General features: G+C 48.5%; 1 protein-coding gene across 1 annotated transcript in view; it reads right to left on the bottom strand.

Annotated features, from left to right (window-relative positions):
• Window positions 1-26,524, bottom strand: part of Flt1 (fms related receptor tyrosine kinase 1) — a 207,716-nt gene that overhangs the window by 12,182 nt on the left and 169,010 nt on the right. The window contains exons 18-26 of the mRNA XM_045153903.1: window positions 25,289-25,393; window positions 18,687-18,800; window positions 15,900-15,988; window positions 12,024-12,180; window positions 11,304-11,398; window positions 9,424-9,546; window positions 6,392-6,503; window positions 4,302-4,401; window positions 411-516 (exon numbers count right to left, since the gene is read on the bottom strand). Of these exons, the coding sequence (XP_045009838.1) occupies window positions 411-516; window positions 4,302-4,401; window positions 6,392-6,503; window positions 9,424-9,546; window positions 11,304-11,398; window positions 12,024-12,180; window positions 15,900-15,988; window positions 18,687-18,800; window positions 25,289-25,393 (1,001 nt within the window). The remainder of the gene's footprint in view (window positions 1-410; window positions 517-4,301; window positions 4,402-6,391; window positions 6,504-9,423; window positions 9,547-11,303; window positions 11,399-12,023; window positions 12,181-15,899; window positions 15,989-18,686; window positions 18,801-25,288; window positions 25,394-26,524) is intronic.

Consider the following 26,524-nt stretch of genomic DNA (forward strand, 5'->3'; position numbering starts at 1 on the left):
TCCTTTGGCTTTTCAGGCAAGCACCTTAACCACTAAGCCATCCCACCAGCTCATCTCTCTTCTTGATGTATTGATGTATCCTGATTCTCCCAGTATTCTTCACCATCTGTCTGCCTCTCAGAAGCAACCCCCACACTCTTTTTTATGGGGCCGAAGTTTCAAGGTAGGGTCTGGCTCTAGCCCATGCTGTCCTGGAACTCAGGGTGGCCTCAAACTCACAGTGATCCTTCTACTTCTGCCTCCCAAGTGCTGGGATTAAAGCCATGCTCCACCATGCCCAGCTCCATGCACACTTTCTTTTTTTATTACTGTTCTCTCCTATTCTATTAAGGCTCTTAAGACCACAAATAAAGAAACCACCCCACTAGGTGCATTTGGCCCCCTGATACTCTAGGTACATTTAATTTTACCTGTTGGACATTGGCTTGGAGCAAATCGCCTAGTCTCTCCACCAGCTCTGCAAACCGGGGCCTCTCTTTGGGGTCTCTGTGCCAGCAATCCAACATGATCTGGTAGCTGTTCAGCAGGAGCACAGAGAAAGACAAGAGTGCATCTACAGCCACGGCAGCCTGAGCAAGCCCAGTCTCCTCTGATCTCAGAAGCTAAGCAGGGCTAGGTCCGATTAGTACTTGGAAGCGAGGAAGAGAAGCAGTGTGCTTTGGGTAGATCCCCGGCCGCAGTTTCACGTGAGGTGACTTGCAGAAACATTATAGACCATACTTCCTTTCATATCAAGCATGGTTTCACATAAGCAGCTGCTTGAGTCATGTCCACCAAGACAGATTAACATCCCCATCTAACAGTGCCCACCTGACCCAAGTCCTTTCGGGGCCAGGACTTTATTTATTTAGTTCTTTGACAGAGAAAGAGGGAGAGAGAGAGAAAGAGAAAGAAAGAATGGGCACGCCAGGGCTTCCTGCCACTGCAGATGAACTCCAGACATGTGCACCCCCTGTGCATCTGGCTAACGTGGGTCCTGGGGAATCAAGCCTGGGTCCTTTGGCTTTGCAGGCAAAGGCCTTAACTAACTGCTAAGCCATCCCTCCAGCCCAGGAGCCAGGACTTTTTCAAAGGCAGGATAATATCCTCTCAGTTAGAGACAGCCATAGTCTTGGATGGGTGCTTAGTCTGTGACGGTCCTTTTACTCTCCCGTTGTGACGAAGGTTGGTTTGAGCTGACTTCTCTATGAGCACATGGCACTGCCACACGGTTACACGGCCCCTGGGGGGGGGGGGCTCGGCAGTGGGGGCAGCGGGAGAAGGTAGAGTGCAGGAAGCATGACCCGTGAGGCTGACACCTAACAGTAATTCCTCAGGGTGGGTAAGGTCCCTGTGTGTGGTAGATCCCTTTTCATCCAGCATTTTGGAGTTCCTATTACAAACTCGCCTCTCGCCACTAAGGCCAACATATAGGCTTGGGCTTCTAGGTTTGAAACATCTGTCTTGATAACCCAGAGGCCAAATCTTGTCCTCAGGTTCCAATGTCAACAGGTTCCACAGCAATTCTATACCCTTTACACTTCAGGTACGAAGATACAGGGCTCCTTTCCATCAAGTCTACTGAGGCTAGATGTTGGTAGGTATCCCCTCTTGGCAAAATGCCTGCCAGGGATCCCTAGAAGTTTTTTTATTTTTATTTATTTGAGAGCGACAAACAGAGAGAGGAAGAGGGAGAGAGAGAGAATGGATGTGCCAGGGCCTCCAGCCACTGCAAACGAACTCCAGACGCGTGCGCCCCCTTGTGCATCTGGCTAACGTGGGTCCTGGGGAACCGAGCCTTGAACCGGGGTCCTTCGGCTTCACAGGCAAGCGCTTAACCGCTAAGCCATCTCTCAAGCCCAAGAAGTTTTTTTGGTGTGTGTGTGTTTCGAGGTAGGGTCTCCCTCTAACCCAGGCTGACCTGGAATTCACTATGGAGTCTCAGGCTGGCCTCGAACTCGCAGTGATCCTCCTATTTTGAGTGCTATGATTAAAGAAAGAGAGAGAGAGAGAAGGAAAACAAGGAAAGGAGGAAGAAAGGAAGGGAAGAAGTGAGAAAGGTAGAGAGGAAGGAAGGAAGGGAGGAAAAGAAAGAAACAAAAGAGACCACCTACAACTAAGCTATATGAAAAGTGGAAAGACATATTTGTTTATTTATTTAGTGTTTTTTTTTTTTGAGGTAGGGTCTCACTCTAGCCCAAGCTGACCTACAACTCATTCTGTAGTCCTAGACTGGTCTCAGACTCACAGCAATCCTCCTCCCTCTGCCTCCTAAGTGCTGGGCGAAAGGTGTGCCTCTCTAGGCTTAACTCAGAGCATGTGGAAGAGCACATGAGAGCCGGCCCTTCTGCAGGATGTGGCCGTCTTCCTAAAGTAGCTCCCGTGGCCCCGGGGAACTGGCTTCTGTCCCCTCTGCTACTTGGCTGGCAGAAGGTGCGTTGCTTGACTTTTCTCAGCCTGCTTTGGTATCTCCCACGTCCAGGTGATAGTGTCTGCCCAACCTACTCCTCAAGGCCGTGGGAACTTCATACAAGACAAAGTTGGAAAACCCTTAGGAGAGAATCAAGCACAAGGTGACTTTTTAATCCCAGGGCTCCGGCACTGTCCTTCTTGCCAAGGCAAAGGAATCAAGTGAGTCAGAAAACCCTCAAGGTTGCTGCGACACGGTAAGGGATGGGGGAGAAGCCCTGGGCCAGCCCAGCTCTGTCCCCAGCTCTTAGAAAGAGGTCTCCAAGCAGGGCGTGGGGGAGCACGTCTTTGGTCCCAGCACTGGGGAGGCAGCGGTAGGAGGATCGCCATGAGTTCGAGGCCACCTTGAGACTACGTAGTGAATTCCAGGACAGCCTGGGCTAAAGCGAGACCCTACATCAAAAACCAGAAGACAGAAAATAAAAAGAGAGAGAGAGAGAGAAAGAAAGGAAAAGAGAGAGGCCTCCAGAACCCGTGCTTTCCTGAGGACGTGCCGTGCTCACAGGAGACTGGAGCTCCCCCTCAGCCTTCTTCATGGCCGAGGTCCTCAGCGCTGTCATGCAGTTTCCCATCTTGACTCTGACCTAGCTTTGTCCCGAGACGAAGGAAAGAGCCCGTGACTTTGCCCTTTGGCCAAGCTCTGTACTTCCTTTTCGGCCGGGACTCCTCCCCAGAAGGCCAGTCCCGGGGCTCTGATGGGACCCCATTGTGTGGATGGGGTGAGGGGCCGCCTGCCAGTTCAGGAAAGGTGGCGCCGCCTCACGCAGGCCCAAGTCCTGGTCAGCAGCTTGACCAAACTGCCAGCGTCATCACATTCCTGCCCAGGCCTGGAAGTGCACGCAGGGAAGGCGCACGCCACAGGACGTAGTGCCCCAGGGCGGCGGGCGAGCGGGCACCAGCGCCCGAGAAGCCCACGGGGCCCGCGGCCCCCCACGGCACATCAGGAAGGCACCTCAAGAAAGGTGCAGCTCAGGAGCCCCCGCCAGCTGCCCGGCCTTGCCCTAAAGGGTGCTGCAGAAGCCATGGTGCCACATGACCTATGGGGAGCTCAGCTTTCTGCCCTGCCAAACAAGCCAAGGCCCGAGGCTTTGTGCCGCCGGTGGGGGACTGGGCCACGCAGGACCTCTAGCCTTCACCTGTGGTGGCTTAGGTCGCCAGACTCTCCACAGGGGAGTGAGGGGACGAGGAGCTGCGTTCAGTTCCTGGGTGCCTGGATTTTGTACCTAGAAATGAACTTCTAACTACAGTTCCAAGCTAAAGGCCTTGCTTGACAGGTCATGTCAGTGGGCAGGGGAGGAACTGGGGATGGACCCCTGGACCATAGGGCCTGAGGACACCGCATCCCTGAAGGCTGGTCTGGTCAGGCGTGGTGGCGCACGCCTTTAATCCCAGCACTGGGGAGGCAGAGGTAGGAGGGTCACCATGAGTTTGAGGCCACCCTGAGACTACACAGTGAATTCCAGGTCAGCCTGGGCTAGAGTGAGACCCTACCTCAGAAAACCAAAAAAAAAAAAAAGAAAAGAAAAGGAAGAAGGAGGAGGAGGAGGAGGAGGAGGAGGAGGAGGAGGAAGAAGGCTGGTCTGCATTGCACCAAGTTGGAGATTAAAAACATAATTCAAGTCAGGTGTGGTGGTGCACACCTTTAATTCCAGTACTCTGGAGGCAGAGGCAGGAGGATTGCCATGAGTTCAAGGCCACCCTGAGACTATACATAGTGAATTCTAGGTCAGCCTGAGCTAGAGTGAGACCCTACCTCAAAAAACATTAAAATCCGCATCCCATCTATGCCTCCCCACCCCTCAACCCACAGAGGGGAAAAGAGCAAGGGGCAAAGGCGGAAGCTGCGAGCTCACATTTCCGGAGTGGCGTACTCGGGTGCTCTCATCCTCATGCCTCCCTTGAGGCGGCTGCAGAAGTCCTCATCCATCTGCACTCCTGGGTATGGAGAGCCGCCTGCAGGAGACAGCGCAGGGAGAAGCATGCATGTTAGGGTTTCTGGTACCAAAACCCCAGGTCAGCGTTTCTTTCTTTCCTTCAGACTGATGTATCAGATAATGTGGTAGTCCAGTACTTGGGAGAGAGACTGAGGCAGGAGGACCATGAGTTGAAGGCCAGCCTGGGCTATACAGCAACAGCTTATCTCAAAAATGAACAAACAGGGCTGCACAGATGGCTTGGACGTTAAGGCGTCTGCCTGCAAAGCCAAAGGATCCAGGTTTGATTCGCCAGGACCCACGTAAGCCAGATGCACAAGGAGGTGCATGCATCTGGAGTTCATTTACATTGGCTGAAGGCCCTGGCATGCCCATTCTCTCTCTCTCTTTCTGTCTCTCTGCACCTCTTTCTCTGTGTCAAAAAAATAAATAAACAAACAAAAACAAAGCCTAAACTGGGTGTGGTGGCACACACCTTTAGTCCCAACACTTGGGAGGCAGAGGAGGCCTCCCAAGTTCGAGGCCACCCTGAGACTATATAGTGAATTCCACGTCAGTCTGGGCTACAGCAAGACACTACTTTGAAACACACAATAAGTAACATTTGAAACGTGTTGTTTTAGTAAATAGATTCCAAGTGATTGTGATGGTTCTCTATGCGGGATTCACTGCACAGAGGAGCTTAACGGACCCTTGCTGGTGACATGCGCTTGGTGGCCACTCCTGCCTGGTGGGGTCAGTGGGAAAAGGCATTCTGAAGGGCTCCTGATCTGTCCCCCCAGAAGGAACTCCAAGGAAATCTCATCAGAGACTCATCCACTGGATTAATGATCTCCGAAAAAGAGCCAATGTTGGGTCGCTCCAACCTCAGTGAAAATGACATTCACCCTGGCAGCTCTAGGGCCCAGGAGCGGCGACAGGTCTCAAGGAAGAAGCCAGCGTGAGGTTGGCCAGGTTGGGTGAGGGCTTCCCGTGCTGCAGAGTCTGCAGTACCAAGGATGCCAGAGAGAGCAGGCCTATCTAAGTCTCTAGTCAGTGCTTGTGGGGAAGCCCTGGCTGGGGTCGGCTGAGCAAGGTCTCCCGGCTGCTCTGATCGGCCCTCCAGCTAGGGCCATCTCTGCATGTGTCCAGCACTTTCTGGTGATTACCGCTGGTAGGAAGCAGCTGGAAGACCCGCAGTGCTTGGCACCGTGTCACTGTAAGGCCACTGTGGCTGCCAAGCTGCTTTCAAAGACTGGAAGCAACAGGTGCCTGTCATCGAAAGCAGGGGATGATTTTCACACATTACAGGAAACCAGGGATGTTACTGGGTCACTCTGATTGGCCATGGAAGGCAAGTTTTGGGCAAAGCCCAAAAGATTCTTGGCTAGGTTTCTCGCTTGGGAGGCCTCGTACCATCACGGTGTGAGCGGATCGACGGGTCTGGACACGTCTATGGGCCAGCGGCCTTGAGTGAGCAACCCATCCTGGATGATATTACAGGCAGGACAAACAGCCAGCGTTTTTCCCTGCTCCTCCGCTTAAGCCGGTGCCCTGGGGCTTGTCATGTGCGAATATTAGACACTAGAGCAAGGCCCGCTGCTTTTAACGACGACGACATCGTTCTATGGCCTCTGCTGTGCGCATGGGCGTCTTTCCTGGGTTAAAAGTCCTTAGGCGTGGGAGATGCAAGGAGGAAGGAGGTGAGAGCCGGAGATGTTTGGGTGCTTGAGAACTTGGACAAGGAGCACAAGACGGAGAAAAGCACACCCGCTGCACAGTGGGGGTGATGGAGTAGACCGGTTCTTCCATGAGGGGTGAGCATACGTATCGCTGCTCACTGGACAAGCCGCCTGCGCCCAGGCCTTCTATAGGACTTGGAGTTGGTTCCAGAGCTGACCTCACTTACCCACAAGGACACAAGACATTGTCTTCTGAGCTGTTCTGACCCTTCCCTCCCTCCCTCCCTCCCTCCCTCCCTCCCTCCCTCCCTCCCTCCCTCCCTCTCTCCCTCCCTCCCTCCCATTTACCTAGGGAGAAGATTTCCCACAGCAACACTCCGTAAGACCACACGTCGCTCTTGGTGCTGTAGATTTTGTCAAAGATGGATTCGGGGGCCATCCATTTGAGAGGAAGTCGGGTCTGGAAGAGGGCAAGAGGGTCTTGAGCAGGTGGCATGAACTAAACAACATCTAAATCAGGGCCCAGAGCTCTCCTGCCACAGACCTGTCATGCAGAATCAATTCCCCGTGGCACCTATGGCTTCCTAACCCAGAGGGAACTTTAGGGCATCTGATGAACGGCTGAAGGAGAATCCCACTCATGCCCTGGTGCCATGCATGGTTCGTAAGTCCGTCCGTTGGACCCAGCATGTCCTGACTCCAGGGCTCTCAACCATGTCCTCCCAACCCTCCCCAAAGGCTGTCTTGCACAGCGCACCAAGGACTTGGGAACAAGTGATCTGTCTTAGTGAACACCCATGAAATTGACAGCGATTTCCTTGAAATTTTCCCGAGAAGAAGGGTTTGAAGGGCATTCCTAGGCAAAAACAAAAACAAAAACAAAAACAAAAACAAACAACAACAAAAAAAAAACACAGGACTTCAAGTACACCGGGGTGTCCTTAAATTCAGTTGTGCAGTGTATGTTTAGTAGGTATGAGGCCCTGGCTTTCATTCCCAGTATCTCCTGTCCCTCAGTCATTGAATCTGGAGGGCAAAGGCACTGGGAAGAAGAAAGATGACTTTGCATCAGAGCATTGTGTCTTTAGAAGAATGCATGGCTGGCTTTTGAGCACGCAGATACATTCTTCCTTCTCTTCCCGACAATAAGTGTCCCAGTGAGTTGACCCGGTGGCTGGGTGGCTAGCGCTTAGTAAGACATCAGGGATAATGATGAGGAAAATGGACTGGCGAGGGGCACAGAGGTGCTGGGAGAAGCAGATGGACAGAAAAGAGGGTCAGCCCGAAACAGACACATCTCCTCAGGGCAGTGCTCCAAGGAGAGGGTTTTTTTTTTTCCTTCTTATAAAAAAGTGGCGGTGGGGTGGGGGGAGCTGGAGAGATGGTGCAGCAGCAGTTAAAGGTACTTGCTTCTGAAGCCTGCTGACCCGAGTTCAATTCCCAGACCCCATGTAAAGCCAGATGATGCACAAGGCGGGCACATACATCTGGAGTTTGTTTGCAGTGGCAAGAGGCCCTGGCGTGCCCATGCCCTCTCTCATCTCCTCTCTCTTTTTCGCATCTCTGTTTGCAAATAAATGAATAAAAAAGTATATTGTTCCATTAGGAGTTGTGTAAGGACAGAGGGAAGCAATGAGTGGCAGAGTGTCATGAAAAACCTCAAGTGGGGGTCTGGAGAGATGGCTTAGCGGTTAAGCGCTTGCCTGTGAAGCCTAAGGACCCCGGTTCGAGGCTCGGTTCCCCAGGTCCCATGTTAGCCAGATGCACAAGGGGGCGCACGTGTCTGGAGTTCGTTTGCAGAGGCTGGAAGCCCTGGCATGCCCATTCTCTCTCTCCCTCTATCTGTCTTTCTCTCTGTGTCTGTCGCTCTCAAATAAATAAATTAAAAAAAACAAAACAAAAAAAACCTCAAGTGGGCTGGAGAGATGGCTTAGCGGTTAAGCGCTTGCCTCTGAAGCCTACGGACCCCGGTTTCGAGGCTCGGTTCCCCAGGTCCCACGTTAGCCAGATGCACAAGGGGGCGCACACGTCTGGGGTTCGTTTGCAGAGGCTGGAAGCCCTGGCATGCCCATTCTCTCTCTCTCCCTCTATCTGTCTTTCTCTCTGTGTATGTCACTCTCAAATTAAAAAAAAAAAAAAAAAATTTAAAGAAAAAAAAAAAAGCCTCAAGTATTCCAGCTGTGACTAACTCCTGTTCCTGTGTCCGGGGTTTTCTCGTCACAGACTCAGTCGTCTGCTACTGCCGAGCTTCTTGGTCAATAAAGAACATGAGCTACGGTCCTTCATGGCTCCCCACCGCATGGAAGCCGTCCACGACTCCGTCTCTGCTTACTTCAGCATGAATGCACACTCTGGGATTCCTTTTATTTTATTTTATTTTTTTTTCAGTGGCAGAATAACTAGCTAATTTCTGCAAATCTACAACCTAACACTGTGCGTGAGTCATTTTTTATGCTTTGTCTCATGTCCAACAACAGCCACAAAATACCCAAAATGTATATCAATAAAAGTTAATTGGTTAATAACATATCCACAATTATTATGTTACACTTGTAAAAAAAATATATATATATATATATATATATATATATATATATATATATTTAAGTAATGGGTGGGGGGGCTGGAGAGATTGCTTAGTGGTTAATAGGCTTCCCTGAGAAGCCTAAGGACCCAGGTATTCATGTAAGCCAGATGTATATGCCTCTTTCCCTCTCTCTCAAATAAACAAATAAATTTAAAAAAAAAAACATTTTTTTTTAAGTAATGGGAACAAAAGTTCTCAAAGTATGGCCCGGGGCAGCTATGTCCGGGCAGCACAGCCTGGACACTTGCTGGAAAAGCAGACCTTTGGGCCCCTACCTTGCTGACTGCATCAGGGGGTCTGGGGTGGAGAGGCCAAGTGCCATTCAGCAGGGCCTTGAGGTGACAGTGTGGGAACCTCTGCTGCAGAGTCATGGTAAGGGCCCAGACACAAGCTGAAGTCCTCCTGTCCAAGCCAGACAAGAGAGGACACAGGAGGTCACCCACTGAGTGACAAATCACACTGTGTTCAAAAACAAATGGGGAAGAGAGGCCTGCGTGAGCCAGAAGGGAGATGCTTGGTGTGGAAGGAAGGCATCCTGGGAGGCGACCGGTTCCCGCTCCTGGCCAGAGAGGCCCTCCCCTCCCCCACCCTTTCCGGAGGTAGGGACACCTGCTCAATCCATCATCTGGGTTTATCTGAGGGAAAGAGGCCAGGCTGTTCTTTTCTGTGGGACAAGGAACTCCCAGAGGAGAGGGAGGCAGGGGCTGACGTGGTCTCAGGGCAAGGATTAGGGCCTTGGTCTGTGGTCTGAAAGGGACAGGGTATATATGAATCCAGCCTCAAGGTAACTTACATCTCCTTTTCGCACATAATCGGGGTTCTTATAAATATCCCGGGCCAGGCCAAAATCGCAAATCTTCACCACATTGTTTTCAGATAGAAGAATGTTTCGCGCTGCCAGGTCTCGATGAATGCACTACATGGAATGAAACAGCTGGGTAATCAGTGCACTTCCGTCATCGAGCAGCCCGCTTTCCTGTGTCCCCTCCGTGTCATTATTCTTAATCGCAAGATGCATTTCACATGTATGGAAGGAAGCGACCGTCGGTACACACGGGGTTTCCACAGTCATGACGTGCACCCTCGAGGCCCCAAACCAAGACGTGCTGGGAGCCTGCTGGGCTCCCTGTGCAGACATCAGGTGCCCTGGCCAACCACTCCGTAAAACTCCACTGAGTAAAACTTTCCCTTTAGTCCACTGACTGGTTTCCTCCTCCTCTTCCTCACCTTCCTCCCTTAGGAGTTTCCAGTTTGTTGGTCTTCTCCTCTCCCTCCCTCTCTCTATATATGTGTGTGTGTGTGTGTGTGTGTGTGTGTATTTTTTTTTTCCTTGGGTAGGATCTTGCTTTCGCCCAGACTGACTTGGAATTCACTATGGAGCCTCAAGCTGGCCTCAAACTCACAGCAATTCTCCTACCTCAGCCTCCTGAGTGTTGGGATTAAAGTCATGCATCACTATGTCCAGTTCCTTCTTTTTTTTTTGGTTTTTCGAGGTAGGGTCTCACTCTGGCTCAGGCTGACCTGGAATTCACTGTGTAGTCTCAGGGTGGCTCAAACTCACAGTGATCCTCCTACCTCTGTCTCCTGAGTGCTGGGCTTAAAGGTGTGCGCCACCACGCCGTCTTTTTTTTTTTTTTTAAATAGCCCAGGCAGTTAGGAATTCACTGCAGGTCTCAGGCTGGCCTAGAACTCAGTGTCCTCCTACCTCAGCCCACATGCTGGAGCGACAGCCACCGAGTGAGGTTTTGTAGGAGCCTATGTGGGTGGATGCACTGAAGGCAGCTCTCCTGAACAGAAGGGCCCTCCGGAGAATGGTGCCAAGCTTGTCCCGTTCAGACCCTTCATACAGGGTAAGTTAAGATGCTTGTGGCAGTGTGTATTCTCTACTTAAGTTTATAAGTCCGAGCAAATACTAGGGAAGACGAATTCACAGCAAAGGCACGTGTTTAGGCCTTGCAAAGAAAAAGAGAAGATTTTGAAATTTTTGTACCATAAAGTAATGATAAATTGAGGACATAAATGAATTTAACCTGATCTAACCATTCAACATATATACATGTATATAGGAAGATAAAAGTGTGAGTGATGTCAAGGAAGAGGAGGGTAGGTATACATGTATAACTTACTTTTTTTTTAAATTAAGAATAAGAATGGGGAAGTAAAAAAAGAAAGAAAAACATTACATGTTTCTTTTTTGGCCATGTGAAGAATTTAACTTTAAAAATATATAATTTTAAGATGTAAAACAAAAACTTAAAAATTAGCCAGGCATGGTGGCATACACCTTTAATCCCAGCACTTGGGACGCAGAGGTAGGTGGATTGTTATGAGTTTGAGGCCACCCTGAGACTATGTAGTTTTTAGGTCAGCCTGGACTTCAGTGAAACCCTACCTCCAAAAAACCAAAAAATATTAAAACTTAAGATGGAAACCTCAGCCAGGTGGGGTGGGGGCATGCCTTTAATGCCAGCACTCTCAGGAGGCAGAGATCGGAGGATGCCTGGTCAGCCTGGGCTAGAGTGAGACCCTACCTCAACAAAACAAAACAAAACAAACAACAACAACAAAAGGAAACCTCTCTTATCTCTGATTTAAAAATTTACAGAAGAAGGAGCAGGAGGAAAAGGAAGAGGAAGAGGTGGATGCGGACAAACAGTAAAGAGATGCGCTGACCTTCCTGGAAGACAAGAACTCCATGCCTCTGGCCACTTGGAAGCTGTAGGAGATGAGATCTTCCATCGTGAGGGGCTGTCTGTAGAACTCAGGGTCTGCAAAGCGTTACAGCCGTCGTTAGTTACCGCGGCCCTGGTCCCTACACCAAATCTCACTTTACCGGAACAACGTCAGCAAAACAGAAAACAAACCAACAAGTACGTCAGAGCGCCCTCACAAGAGCATTTGAAAGCCAGGCGTGGTGGCGCACGCCTTTAATCCCAGCACTCGGGAGGCAGAAGTAGGAAGATCTAGGAGGATCGCCGGGAGTTCGAGGCCACCCTGAGACTCCATTGTGAATTCCAGGTCAGCCTGGGCTAGAGTGAGATCCTACCTCGAAAAAGCATTTGAGTCATGAGTATCAGAGAATCTTTCCAGGCCTCTGGCCCATTGGACCTGAGGATGGGGTAAGGGGTTGACCCAGTAGGACAAAAAAGGCCTATGTGTGTGTGTGGGAGGGGTGGGGAGGGGAGAAATAGTGACACAGTTCTCAGTCAAAATTAGTAACTCTGTAAATAATCTTAATTCAAATCTTATCTCCTTAGGACATTACCCCGTGAGAGTCTCCCACGGATGTTTATTAGGGTGATAAATAAGAAAAAAATGTCAGAGATGCATAGCATGTTGTAAAAATATCCCGGGGGGGGGAGGGGTAGAGGACAGGAAGGAATTAATACCTACCCTCCTCTTCCTCGACATCACTCACACTTTTATCTTCCTGAAACCCAGAGCTGGCGAAGCTCTCGGTGCTGGTGACGCTGTTTAGCCTGGGTTTCTTGTCCTGCTCCGGGTCTGGCTCTAGCTGCTCTTTCTTGGGCTCCACGTGTAGTGCCGCGTCCTTACAAGAGACCAAAAAGCAGAGGGTGAAAGGGCCGAAAGCACAGGGAGGGCAACTGTCCAAGCTTTGAAGCTGTCATTCCACAGAAGGGACACTGCAAGTCACGTGCCTGGCTACTTCTGGGGTGGCGGAATCTCCTCCACCCTTGCCCGGGCTCGTAGACAGCACCTCAGGTCAGCGAGGAGAACGTTCACAGTGGCCTGGATGCACTGAATGCCTCCGCGGTGTGAACCAGTGTATGTTTCCTCATTCAGTTTTCCCAGCAGTTTTATGAAGCAATTCTTACTCACACATGGAGAAGTAGGTTCCACAAAGTTAAGGAGTAAGGTCACGTGCAGCTATGAATGGGCAAAGCCTGAGCTTGGGGGGAGGGGAGGGCAGTGAAGGGTCTTGGGAGCTGGGAAACTCCCAAGTCCGTGTTCTTAACCATTTTTCCAAAGCACGTGCTATTTTGTGAAAGGTGCTATGAATTTTCAACATTCTTAGCACACTTCGCAATCCCTGATAAGAGAATGCTCTAGAGCTGGAGAGATTGCTCAGTGGTTAAGGTGCTTACCTGTAGGACCTAACAACCCAGGTCCAATTGCCCAGTACCCCCATAAAGCCAGATACACATAGAGGTGCATGCATATGGAGTTCATTCATTTGCAGTAGCTGGATGCACTGGTGTACCCATATTCTCTGCCTTTCTTCTCTCTACTCTCTGTTTGCAAATAAATAAATAATTTTTTTTTTTCATTTTAGAGAGACAAAGAGACAGAGGGAGAGAGAGAGAATTGGCACACCAGGGTCTCAGCCGCGCAATCAAACTCCAGACACTTGCACCACCTAGTGGGCATGTGCGACCTTGTGCTTCCCTCATCTTTGTGCATCTGGCTTACATGGGATCTGGTGAGTTGAAAATGGGCCCTTAGGCTTCACAGGCAAGCACCTTAGCCACTAAGCCACCTCTCCAGGCGATAATTTTTTTTAAAAAGATAATGTTCTAGTTGCTAGTTTCTCTAGCTTCTTGGGAAAGACAGAGAGATGAATTCTGACCCCTCCCCATTCAAAACAAAAAGGCAGGTTGATTCTTAGAAGCATCTAGAAGCCAGGCATAGTGGCACACGCCTTTAATCCCAGCAGAGGTAAGAGGACTGTGGTGCATTCAAGGCCAGCCTGTGACTACATAGTGAATATCAGGTCAGCCTGGGTTACAGCTAGACCTTATCTCAAAACCAAAACGATAAAAATATATATATATAGAAATAATACTAATTCATCTAGAAACTTTGACACTAGAAATTTAGCATGTCCAGTGGCTTCAGATGTAGACCATGTGCCCAGCCGGGATCCTGTTATTCAGTAATGCCCAGACAGGGGCCAGAGGGATTGGGATTCAGCAGTGTAGCAGGGCTGGCATTATTAATCAACCCCCAGGCCTCCCTTGGCTTTTCTAGAAATGTCAGAGCAGGTGTAAACCTTCCACCAGAGGGCACCAGAGTGCAGGCAAAGGACAGAGAGCTGGATTCTGGGGTACAGAGGTTCCCCCCCAAAAAAAAGACCTTCCAGGAGCTTGAACCACTCCCCAAACATAGCCGGGTCCCTGGGGAGTCTTGCTGCCTTAGCTCTTCCTGAATCCTTTCCAGGGTTTCGGGACTGAAGGGAACCTCACTGAGCCTGGGCCAACACCTTTTCCTGAAAGCAGGTAACAGAACAAAACAAAACAACCTCCCCCAAAAAATATCATCTTTGTTTCCACTAGGCAGCTAGAATTGGTTTTCTGCTCAGTTGGGGACTGGAATTTTATTTTTTTAATTCATTTTTATTTATTTATTTGAGAGTAACAGAGAGAGAGAGAGAAAGAGGCAGAGGGAGAGAGAAAGAGAGAGAATGGGCACGCCAGGGTCTCCAGCCACTGCAAACGAACTCCAGACGCGTGCACCCCCTTGTACATCTGGCTAACATGGGTCCTGGGGAGTCAAGCCTCGAACCAGGGCCCTGAGGCTTCACAGGCAAGTAATTAACCACTAAGCCATCTCTCCAGCCCTGGAATTTTATTTTCTACAAGACACTCCCCACCACAGCAGGCAGCCAGAAACACCCAGCAGTGTGAGGAGGAAAGCGCCCTGAGCATCTTATTCGGTTCAACTCCCTTGGACATTTCTCTAGACAGTTTTCTTCCTCACAGTTCCCGTAGGCCACATCCTAGAACCTGTCCCGAAGCCGCCTCCCCCTTGTCCTGACCCCCACCCCCAAAGTGTATTCGGCTTTGTTTACCGGTAATGATCTGTTGAGCCAAAGTTAATTTGCTGAACTTCTGCAACTCTGGCAGAATAGGAAATATGCTACAAGTAGTATTTAAGGATCTTGGTGAACCTATTTAGAAAATAAAGTAGCCTATTTTCAGTAATGGCCTTGTGTCCCCTTCACCGGCTCTTTATATCCCTTTAGTCTCCAAATGGGACAGATAACGGTGGCTTTTCCATGAAAACTCAGCTCCACCAAGTAGCGCAGGGAGGAGAATCATTAAATATAGCCAGAGAAGGAAGCCAGCTCTTCAAAACAAAGGACGCCCGGACCCGAACGTTCCATCCTGCCACGTCCCAGGGGTGTTCTGTTGGCTTAGGTCTTCCTGAACCCAGTCCAGGACTTCAGGACTGAAAGGAATCTATACCGCTCTCACCCAGGGCACCACCGTCCCCTCCCCTTTTTTCCTTATGTTTCCCTCCCCCATATCCAGTGGGGTACACAGACATGGAACAGGAAGGGAGGGGGTGAAGTGAGCTGGGTCTTTCTCACAACTTCACCATGGGGTAACTGTGTGTCCTTAAACCAGGGTCCTGACTCCTGGGGCATCTATGTAATCAGAGAGTGTGAGCTAGCTCCCAATCACGCCAGCAAAAATGGGCATGTCAGGGACTCCAGCCACTGCAAATGAACTCCAGATGCATATGCCCCTCCTCCCCCCGTGCATCTGGCTTTATGTGGGTACTGGAGAATCAAAACTGGGTTCTTTTCCAGACAAGCACCTTAACCATTAAGCCATCTCTCCAGCCCAGAAATTGAGTTTTAAATCCAGTCATTAATACCATATTAGTGTCCAGCAAGGTGGTGCTCACCTATGATCCTAGCACCCGGGAGGCTGAGGTAGGAGGATGGCCAAGAGTTCAAGGCCAGCCTGGGGCTACAAAATGAGTTCCAGGTCAGCCTGAGCTAGAGTTAAACCCTACCTCAAAAGACAATATAAAACAAACAAACAGACAAAGTGCTATATAGATCCAGGCAGGGTAGCACATGTCTGTAATCCCAGCGCTTGAGAATTAGAGGCAAGATTGGGCAACACAGCAAATCCTGTCTCCAAAGGGGCTGGGAAGAAGGAGCGTAGGAAGGAAAGAAGGAGGAGGAGAAAAGAAAACAAAGAGAACTGCATCTACATCTCTAAATGGAAAACCATTAATATTGTCCTTACAAACAACTTCCAGGGCTGGAGGGATGGCTCAGTGGTTAAGGCGCTTGCCTGCCAAGCCTAATGACCATGGTTCGATTCCCCAATACCCACCTAAAGCCAGATGCACAAGGTAGTGTACACATCTGGAGTTCATTTGCAGTGGCTGGAGCCCTTGGCACACCCATTCTGTTTGTCACCTGTCTCTTTGTGTTTGTTATTCTGCTTGCAAATAAATAAATAAATAAATAATAATAATAATAATAATAAACCCTTCCATTAAAGTCCTTACCTTGTTGAGGAAGAAGAAGTCACGTTTGCTCTTGAGGTAGTTGGACAGATTTCCGTATTTGCAGTACTCAACGATCACCATCAAAGGACCTGCATCCAAGCCAGCACACGTGTGTATTCAGCCACAGGAGCTTTGAGCTAGCTCTCAAGGCACCTTAAAGCGACCTGTTCTTACATTTGTAGGGCTTAGAATGGAACAGGGAGGAGAGGTCATGAATGCAGGTATAAGAGCTGCAGCAGAAATAGAAGGAGTATGAAAAATATGATAGAAATAGGAGGAGGGAGCCGGGCATGGGGGTGCACGCCTTTAATCCCAGCACTTGGGAGGCAGAGGTAGGAATTGTTGTGAGTTCGAGGCCACCCTGAGACTACATAGTGAATTCCAGGTCAGGTTGGGCTACAGTGAGACCGTACCTTGAAACAGCCAAAAACAAACAAAAACAAGGTAACCCTCAGGAATGGCAGAGGCTGGACATGAAGCTCAGGGGTAGAGCACTTTGCCTAGCATGTATAATGTCCTGGGTTCAATCCATAGCATCACTAAAAATCGGACAAAAGGGCTGGAGAGATGGCTTAGTGGTTAAAGCGCTTGCCTGCAAAGCCAAAGGACCCAGGTTCAATTCCCCAGGACCCACGTTAGCCAGATGCACAAGGGGGCACATGTGTCTGGAGTTTGTTTGCAGTGGCTAGCAGCACTGGTGTGCCCATTCTGTCTCAATCTCTCTCTCTCTCTCTCTCTCTCAAAGAAACTAATAAAATTAAAAATCGGGGCTGGAGAGATGGCTTAGCACTTGCCCGGTTCGAGGCTCGGTTCCCCAGGTCCCACGTTAGCCAGATGCACAAGGGGGCGCACGCGTCTGGAGTTCGTTTGCAGAGGCTGGAAGCCCTGGCGTGCCCATTCTCTCTCTCTCCCTCTATCTGTCTTTCTCTCTGTGTTTGTTGCTCTCAAATAAATAAATAAATATTTTAAAAAAATTAAAAATCGGACAAAAGAATGGGAGAAACAAAAACCAGCCAGCCACCCTCTGGCTCTTCGCCAGCCCTGGGTGAGAGAGGGTTCTGGTCAGTCACACTAGCCCCAGAATTCTCTTCCCTCTCTGGGCAGGACCTGAAAGCAGCCTTCTAGGCTAGTGTTTCCCCTCCCCCCTCTCCCCCAGCAGCAGCCCAGTGGCCTGGAGCTATCTGCACAGGGTTTGCATTTGCCTTTGGGTTTGTGAGAGGCTGTAAGGAAGAGGCCCTCCACCTAGCCAAGATGCAGGAGATCCATGTTTTAGGCTCTGCAGACCAACCAACTACCTCAATGCTGCTCATATCCTGGAAACAGCCCTGGTTAATACAACCAAAGAGTGTGACTCTGCTCCAATAAAAATTTTATGAACATAGAAATTTGAATTTTACCTCACAAAATATTATTTTTTTTCTCACCCTATATTCAAGGGGTAACCCTTCTAAGCCCTCAGGCTCACTGTTTTCCAACCCATACTCCCCAGTCTAATGAAAGAAAGCTATTAGGGAGAGGAGCCCAGTTGCACTGTGGGTCCCTGGGGATGCCTCCTCTCCACTGCTCCCTGCTTCCCTGCCGGTCCAGGATCACTTGACTTCCAAAGCCTCACAGGTCTCCCAGAATAGCTGCCACTTCTTCGAGGCTCTTGGAGACCAGAGCTTGCCTGGCAGAGTGCTTTTGAATTACTATAAGGACTTTGCTGGTTGTGGTGGTTTGATTCAGGCATCCCCCATAAACTCAGGTGTTCTGAATGCTAGGTTCCCAGCTGATGGAGGTTTGGGAATTAACGCCTCCTGGAGGCGGTGTATTGTTGGGGGTGGGCTTATGGGTGTTATAGCCAGCGTCCCCTTGCCAGTCTTTGGCACACTCTCCTGTTCCTGTTGTCCACCTGATGTTGGCCAGGGGTGATGTCCACCCCCTGCTCATGCCATCATTTTCCCTGCCATCATGGAGCTTCCCTTCGAGCCTGTAACTCTTTTTTTTTTTCTCCACAAGCTGCTCTTGGTTGGATGATTTCTACAAGCAATGTGAACCTGACTGCAAAAGCCTCCTCGGCCCTTAACTCCTCTCTCTACCCATTATCTCTTCGGGCAGGAGAGGACCTCCGCCAGACCTCCCTCCCTGCTCTCTTTGTGAGGAGCTTGAAGAGCATTTGTAGGGACAACTTCTTTGCACTTTCTGGCTTAATTAACATCTAAGCACCCAAGTCCTAAGCTTGACACAGAGGAGGAGGAGGAAGATGGGAGGTAGGGGGAAGGAGGGGAGGAAGAGGAAGAGGAAACGGTTTGCAAGTACATGCTATGCCCGCAATCATAAAGTGCAGCCCGTTCCTGTTACTTGTCCTGGCTGATGTGAAGGGAAGGGCCTTTCTGGTAGTGTACATGACCCACTCCTCTGGTCCCACAGATTCCTTATGTGACACTTCAGGGTCTCACTCTAGCTCAGGCTGACCTGGAATTCACTATGTAGTCTCAGGCTGGCCTCGAACTCACGGCGATCCTCCTACCTCTGCCTCTCAAGTACTGGGATTCAAGGTGTGCGCCACCACGCACGCCGGGCTTCTGAAACCTTTTATTGTAGTCCCATTCCCTCAAAGTCAACTGGAGAGAAAAATGCTGCACACTTGAAAGGCATTTTTCGGACAGGCACGACCCTCCACGAACAGACAGGCTGTTTCTCTTGCACCTAAGCAATGGCCACTTTCCAGGAGGCAAGGGAGCAAAGGTGTGGGGAAGTCTCTCACGCATGCGTGTGGGGGGGGACCCCCCCCTTCTCTCCTCTTACCTCCCTGCTTGGTGCAGGCTCCCAGCAGGTTGACCACGTTCAGGTGGTGGCCAATGTGAGTCAAGATCTTGAGCTCGGTCATCAGAGCTTTGTACTCGCTGGCTGTGGCCCCCTCTGTGTGAGAAGCAAGGGAAGAGTCAAGGCAACGGAGACAATGGGGCTGCTTCTGGGAGGTGGCGTTCCTACCCTCCCTGTTTGTCAGTGCTCCCCCAACTGTTTCATTAACTTCCCCACATTCTGCAAAAAAAAAAAAAAAAGCCAAGTGCCCAGACTGTTTTCATTACTCCCTACGACACCCCCACTCACCCACCCATGAGCCAACATCCTTTTGATCTCAGAGAGGCCCAGAGTGGCGCTGGGGTTAGACGAGTCACTGGACATTTCCTCTTGGTGGACCTACTTATGCTCAGCAACGTGCTGACTCAGAGCTGGGCACTTCGGGCAGTGCTTTCCTGTAGCTTCCCGTGGGCAGGTCCAGCAAGAACCCCCTCAGGCAAGGGGGGGGGGGGTCCACCTACACCTCTCTTCTCACTCTCCCATCTGGGGAGTCAGAAGAAAGACAAGAAGGGGGTTCGCTGCAAAGGGGAGAGTAGCTAGTCCTGTAAACATCTTTGCGATGTGTTGTTTTCTCCCTACACCCTTTTGTTGTTAGAGTTTGCGAGGTTCTCTCACGCTGTAAGGTTTGGCAGCCTCCAAACTTAACTCCATTCAGAGATAAGCGAGATTGGCACACGAATTGGCAGAGTCTTAAACCTAAATCGGGCTTATCGCGTATGTTTGTCCTTATTGGCCAATGTCTGAAACATTAAAACATGGAACTTTTTTAATGTTTCAGAAAATGCTTATGATTATTCTAGAAATTGTTATGCTATTTATAGAAATGCGAAACATAGTGTTGCTTAAAATATTCCAACAAAAGCCGGGCATGGTGGCGCACGCCTTTAATCCCAGCACTCGGGAAGCAGAGGTAGGAGGATCACTGTGAGTTCGAGGCCAGCCTGAAACTACATAGTGAATTCCACGTCACCCTGGGCTAGAGCAAAACCCTACCTTGAAAAAACCAAAACAAACAAACAACAAAAAGAAAACATGTAAAAAATATTCCAACAATGTTGGAGTAAGAAGATCGTGCGTGCGTGCATGTGTTGGTGTGTGTGTGTGTGTGTGTGTGTGTGTGTGTGTGTGTGGCAGGTCATTAGTTCAATGGCAGAGCATGTCCTCAGCGTGTGCAAGGCCCTGGGTTCAATCTCCAATACTATACAACAAAGCAAAACAAAAAAGCTATAAAGTATAAGGGTCTAGAGTAAAATGTACAAATCACTCCAACCCATTTACCTTTCTGTAAATAACCCTGGTTAATAGTTTGGGATTATCTATGCACTTAAGTCAGTTTTTGAGGGCTTACTTAAATGGGATCATGTATGTATACTTTTTTTTTGTAAAAGTTTATTTATTTGCAAGCAGAGAGAGAAAATAGAAAGAAGAGAGACAGAGAATGGGCACACCAGGGCCTTCTGCCACAGCAAATGAACTCCAGACGCATGAGCCACTTTGTGTATCTGGCTTTGCATGGGTACTGAAAAATCAAACCTGGGTTGTTAGGCTTTGCAGGCAAATGTCTTAACCACTAAGCCATCTCTCCAGTTCCATACATTTATATTTTTAAAATTTGTTTTATCCCTTTTGTCTTTTTTTTTTCTTCAGTTTTTTGAGGGAGGGCCTTGCTCTTGCCCAGGCTGACCTGGAATTCACTATGTAGACTCAGGCTGGCCTCAAACTCACAATCCTCTACCTCTGCCCCCCAAGTGCTGGGATAAAGTTAAGGGCATGCACTTCTACATCTGGCCAAGTTGCTACTTTTTTTTTTTTTTTCCTGTTTTGATGCATAGGGTCTTACTGAAGCCCAGGCTGACCTGGAATTTACTATGTAGTCTCAGGGTAGCCTCGAACTCACAGTGACTCTCCTACCTCTGCCTCCTGAGTGCTGGGATTAAAAGCGTGTGCCACAATGCTCAGCCCCCTTTCTAATATAGTAGGGATTTCTATTCCTTTTGGTGGATTAAAGTGTTTCTAACATTTATTCTGTCTAGCTTTTTGTTATTATAAATAATGCTATAATAGAAAGCCTGTCTGTAAGCTTTATATACATGTACATGAAAAAATATTTATTTCTGTAGGATGGAGTCCTGGATGTGAGTTAAAGGCATGGGCATTGAACATTGTGTTAGATACTGACAGAATTTTATGAGTAGGAATCATTTTTATTGCATTTTTTATCTTTATGTGAGTGAGAGAGAATTGACACACCAGGGCTTCCGGCATTGCAATCAAACTCCAGACGTGTGCATCATCTTGTGTGCATGCACAACCTTGTACACTTGTATCACCTTGTACATTGGGCTCATGTGGAGTCTGGAGAGTCAAACATGAATCCTTAGGCTTTGCAGGCAAGTTCCTTAACCACTAAGCCCTCTCTCTAACCCAGGAATCTTTTTTTCCAATTTATTTTATTTATTTACATGTGTGTGTGTGTGTGTGTGTGTGTGTGTGTGTGTGTGTACGGGGGTACCAGGGCCTCTTGCTGCTGCTGCCAAATGCCCAATGATGGCACCACTTTTTGCATCTAGTTTATGTGGGTGAAATGGGGATTGAACCCAGATTGGTAAGCTTTACAAGTAAGGACCTTCAGTCACTGAGCCATCTTCCCATACCCTAGAAATATGTTTTTAATAATAATCAGATATATTTCAAAAGCCTTCAAAAGGGGCAGGGGCTGGCCCATAGTGAACACTCAACTACTTTTTTAAATTAATATTTTGATGACTTTTCTCATTTTACACATAGGTGTGAGGGTCACACAAGTTAAGGTTTTGCTTGGGGACACTTTGAACCTGGGCATGATGGGTCACGTGATTAATCTCAGGCCTTGGGAGGCTGAGGTAGGACTGCTGTGAATTCAAGGCCAACTTGGGCTAGAGAGTGAGTTCCAGATTAGTCTGGGCTGGATCTTTTTGCCTAAAAAAAAAATAAAAAAAAAAAAAAAGAGGTTTGGGGCTGGAGAGATGGCTCAATGGTTAAGGTGCTTGCTTGCAAAGCCTAATGGCCAGTGTTCAGTTCCCCAGTGCCCACATAAAAGCCAGATGCACAAGGTGGTACATGCAGCTGGAATCAGTTTGCATTAGGCTGGAGGTCCTGATGCACCCATTCTCTCTATGCCAGGTGTGGTGGTGCACGCCTTTCATTCAGGCACTTGGGAGGCAGAAGTAGGATCACTGTGAGTTCAAGGCTAGCCTGAGACTATGTAGTGAATTCCAGGTTTGCCTGGGCTAGAGTGAGATGCTACATTAAAAAGGTGGGGGGTACTGGAGACATGGCTTAAGTGGTTAAGGTGCTTGCCTGCAAAGCCAAAGAACCCAGGATCAATTCCCCAGGACCCACGTAAGCCAGCTGCACAAGATGGCACTTGCATCTGGAGTTCATTTGCAGTGGCTGAAGGCCCTGGCATGCCCATTCTCTCTTTGCTTCTCTTGTCTCTCTGTTTCTCTCACTCAAATAAATAAAATTAAATTAAAATTTAAAAAAAAAGGTCTTGTCATAGGTCATTTCTCTGACAATGTCTTTTGTATTTTCCTCTAAAACAGCCAAATAGCTAAATGGCAGCCAGTCAATTTAAGCAAGAAAGCTGTTATTTAGACATTATTTCTGTTTGTTTTTGTTTAGGAATTTTATAAAATTGAGTGATTTAGCAGTTTTTTTTTTCAATCAATGCTGATAGCTAAGAAAAAAAAAAAGACATGTTTTATAAGTATATGGCACACATGATTTCTGTATTTTATTGGCTTAAAAAAAATTCAGCCAGGCTTGGTGGCTCACACCTTTTATCCTAGCACTCGAGAGGCAGAGGTAGGAGGATCGCTATGAGTTCAAGGCCACCGTGAAACCACATAGTGAATTCCAGATCAGCCTGAGCTACAGTGAGACCCTACCTCGAAAAAAAACAAAAAACAAACAAAAAATTCACCAGGTGGGACAGCACCCTTGGGAGGCAGAGTTAGGAGGATCACTGTGAATTCAAGGCCAGTCTGAGACTACATAGTGAATTCCAGGTCAGCCCAGGCCGGAACAAGACCCTAGCTCAAAAAATAAATACATAAATTAAAAAAATAAAATAAAAATAGACCCGGGTGTGGTGGTGCACACCTTTAATCCCAGCATTCCAGAGGCAGAGGTAGAAGGATTTACTGTGTGTTCGAGGCCACCCTGAGGACTATCCAGTGAATTCCAGATCAGCCTGGGTTAGCATGAGACCCTACCTGGAAAAACCAAAATAAACAAATATGATTTCAAGTCAGAATCTAATCCCTAATAACTCAATAATCCCTCCAAAATAATAAAAGCCATGTTTCGTGTTTCTCAGGGTCCCTCTCTAAACAGAATCACAGGTGTGGGCTGTGTCACAGGACAGAGTGGGGACACTCTGGGATGGGGCGTGTGGTAGCAAGCAGGACAAGGGGCCCTGGAGACAAGGCGGCTGACTCTAGATGCAGTTGCAGCCGGTCTCTAGGCGGGATACTGGATCCCCTCTGTAAAGCAGCCAGCATCATTGTCGTTAAGACCGAGGATCAATGGGCCGATTGGGGGTGGGGGGAGGTCTCCACGGGGGAGCAGCACTGTGCTTGGAGCTGGGAGACTTGCAGACAAACCCTTATGTTTTCACAGTGGGCAGTTGGATGGCCTCACAGAGGCCATTGAACCTTTCGGGGTCACGTTTCCTCATCCGCAAATGGGATAACAATATGTGTCTCACAAGGCTGTTCAGAGAAAATAAGAAAAAAAAAAAAATCGCAATTTTGTGTGGGTCAACTTAATTAGAATGAGATGGCTAGTCTGGTGTTTTCTGACATGGGGGACACGCTGATGTCACTTGTCTTCAGAATCCGGGGGTGAAGGAGCCTGCTGCAGGCATGGGGTGGTTCTTACAGAAACACAGACCGTCATCTAGGGAGCCCAGCTAGAACAGGAGTCCCGATCTGTGGCTTCAAAACTCCTGCCGCAGGCTGTTTTTCAGAGTACAGCTGTCAGGGTCTTTGTAGAGTGGAGGGACTTTTTGCCCCTCCTGGGGGAGGGCACATGATAATTGTATGTATTTGTGATTTATGGCATATACTAGAACACTGGATATTCCACATATATACAATGTGCAGTTAGCATTTCCTTCTCCTTAAGCATTTATTTTTGGTGGTTGAAGCCTTCCAACTCCTCTTTTCTGCCTCCTTGTAATAGATATAATAATTTTTTCTTTTTTCTTTCTTTCTTTGAGGTAGGGTCTCACTCTAGCCCAGGCTGACCTGGAATTCACTCTGTAGTCTCAGAGTGGCTTTGAACTCACAGTGATCCTCCTACCTCTAACTCCCGAGTGCAGGGATTAAAGGCGGGCGCCACCACGCCCGGCAGATATAATAAATGTCTGTAAGTGATAGTCAACCCGTGATGGAGCACCAGAACTTGTTTTCCAATCTGAAATTGGGGTACTCGTGGTCCGGCCTCCCTTTCCTCCCTTTGTACAGTTTCATCAGTCTTCTGCTGGCGAGGGCAGACTTTTGAGATGGGGAATTTGTTTACATGGGGCTTCTTTTTATCATAATTATTAACTATTTTATTTATTTATTTGTTTGAGAGAGAGAGAGAGAGAGAGACAGGATGAGAATTGGTGCACCAGGGCCTCTAGTCCCTGCAAATGAACTCCAGAAGCATGCATCACTTTATGTATCTGGATTACATGGGTCCTGGAGAATTGATCCTGGGTCTTTAGGTTTTGTAGGTAAGTGCTTTAACCGCTACGCCAGTTCTCCAGCCTTACATGGGGTTTCTTAAGTGTGGTACCAGTGGTAGGAGTGAGCACTTAGAAATCTCCTGAAGCACATGGCCCTTTCTCCTAGAGTCTAGACACCTGCTTGACACAACTTCCTGCGCCTCGAGAGCACATTTGAGTGTGGTGATGTGTACTGGAACCCCACCCAGTTCTGAAGAAGTGAAGTTCTGCAGGTGGAGGCAGGAGGATTAGGAGTTCCAAGTCAGCCTGGGTTACACAAGAGCCTGTCTCAAGACAAAAATGAACATGAACAAACATTTCCCAGCAATATCTTGGGGACTTTGGGTGTTAATTTTTTTTTTTTAATAGCCTAAAAGAATTTAAGGTTTTGGTCAGCTACCTTGTCCTAGCTTTCTAATTTCACTTCATAGTTAGGACAAGCCCAAGCTAAGCCTTTGTGATCTGTGATATCACGGAAGTTTTCATGACAACCATCGCAGATCATGCAAACATTTTGAGCCTGTGGTTACAATGGATGTAAATCCTTGGGGATCTAGTGTGACATGTGAGAAAAGAGAGAGCTACAGGTGACAGATTATTTTCCTATGGGTAGTTCTGGATTGTTCCATGAACAAGGTTTATTCAGAGCTGGTATAACCTTATCTAAAACTCCTGGATCCAGAGGGCTTGTGGTTGTTCCTAGCCTATACTCACCTTACACCAAGGCTTAGGGGATGCAAAAAAAAAAAGACGAAGGGTCAGCCGGAAGTGAAACCACAGTACCACGTACCTTTCAGCATTTTCACAGCCACAGTCCGGCACGTGGGAGATTTCTTAATGCCAAATGCCGATGCTTGAACCACTTTCCCGAAAGCCCCTCTCCCAAGCGATCTGCCTACAATGGAAAGAAAGACCTTGGGTTGTTTGCCAAGCCAACTGGGTGACTGAGACTTTTTCAGGAAGGAAAATGCCTTTTCCTGTGTGTTAGGTAAGACATATGAGGGCCATGTTCCTGGGCTCTCCTCCTCTGAACGCTTTCCTCTGCCTCTGTCTGAGGCCCCACATCCTTCGGAACTAGGCTAGACCCCTAAGAGCATTCAGTGAAGGTATGTGGCCAGTTCTCTTGTCACAGAGCTTCCCAGAGGGTATATAACAGCAAATCCTGGGTGGTCTCTTCCACGGTTTAATGACCAAGAAGACATCTGTTTTCAGCAAAACAGGAAGAATCAAGAATGGCTTTTTTTTTTTTTTTTTTTTGCTATGAGTATAAGAATACCTCATAACTTAAAAAATAAACACTATATTGTTTTTCAGATGTCCTTGCCAGTCAGTCTTCCCGGGTAGCTATTTTATGATGATATGATCATTACCGTTCCTCATGGTTTTTTTTTTTCAGCACATGAACCCATCAGCTGCTGGCAGTAATTTCAATCCCAGAGAGGTGGTTGGGAATGCAGCAAGAAAGCAAGACAGCTTTTGGGGTGACCATTATGTTTCGCTATGATGGCTGTGAACACATTCCTTTCCTGGCCTCTGAGTGAGCTGAGTGGGAAGGATGTGGAATCACCCAGTACCATGCCTGGTAGCTGGTGTAGAAAAGCTCCCTGTCTAGTTAGAGGCGAGTGGAGTGATGAGAGACGCCCAAGTCTCCTCTAGTAGAAGGTAACTAAATGCTGTGGGAAGGAGACTGGGACACTCCCACTAGGGGAGATACCATAAGGAATACCTTAGCTACTTTTCCTCTGTTTGGGGTGGGGGTGGGGAGGGCACTTCCTTTTTGCATCATAAGGAAACGAGAAGCCAATGGAGTCACAAGAAACAGCCCTCCTCCAGCATGGCAGCTGAAGAAGAGGGAGTCAGGACAGTCAGTCACGGGCTGGAGAGATGGCTCAGCGGTTAAGGCGCTTGCCTGCAAAGCCTTAAGGACCAGGGTTCGACTCCCCAGGACCCACATAAAGCCAGATGCACAAAGTTGTGCATGTGTCTGGAGTTCGTTTGCAGTGGCTGGGGACCCTGGCGTGCCCAT

Source organism: Jaculus jaculus, chromosome 7 (assembly GCF_020740685.1).
Source record: "Jaculus jaculus isolate mJacJac1 chromosome 7, mJacJac1.mat.Y.cur, whole genome shotgun sequence".
Taxonomy (NCBI): domain Eukaryota; kingdom Metazoa; phylum Chordata; class Mammalia; order Rodentia; family Dipodidae; genus Jaculus; species Jaculus jaculus.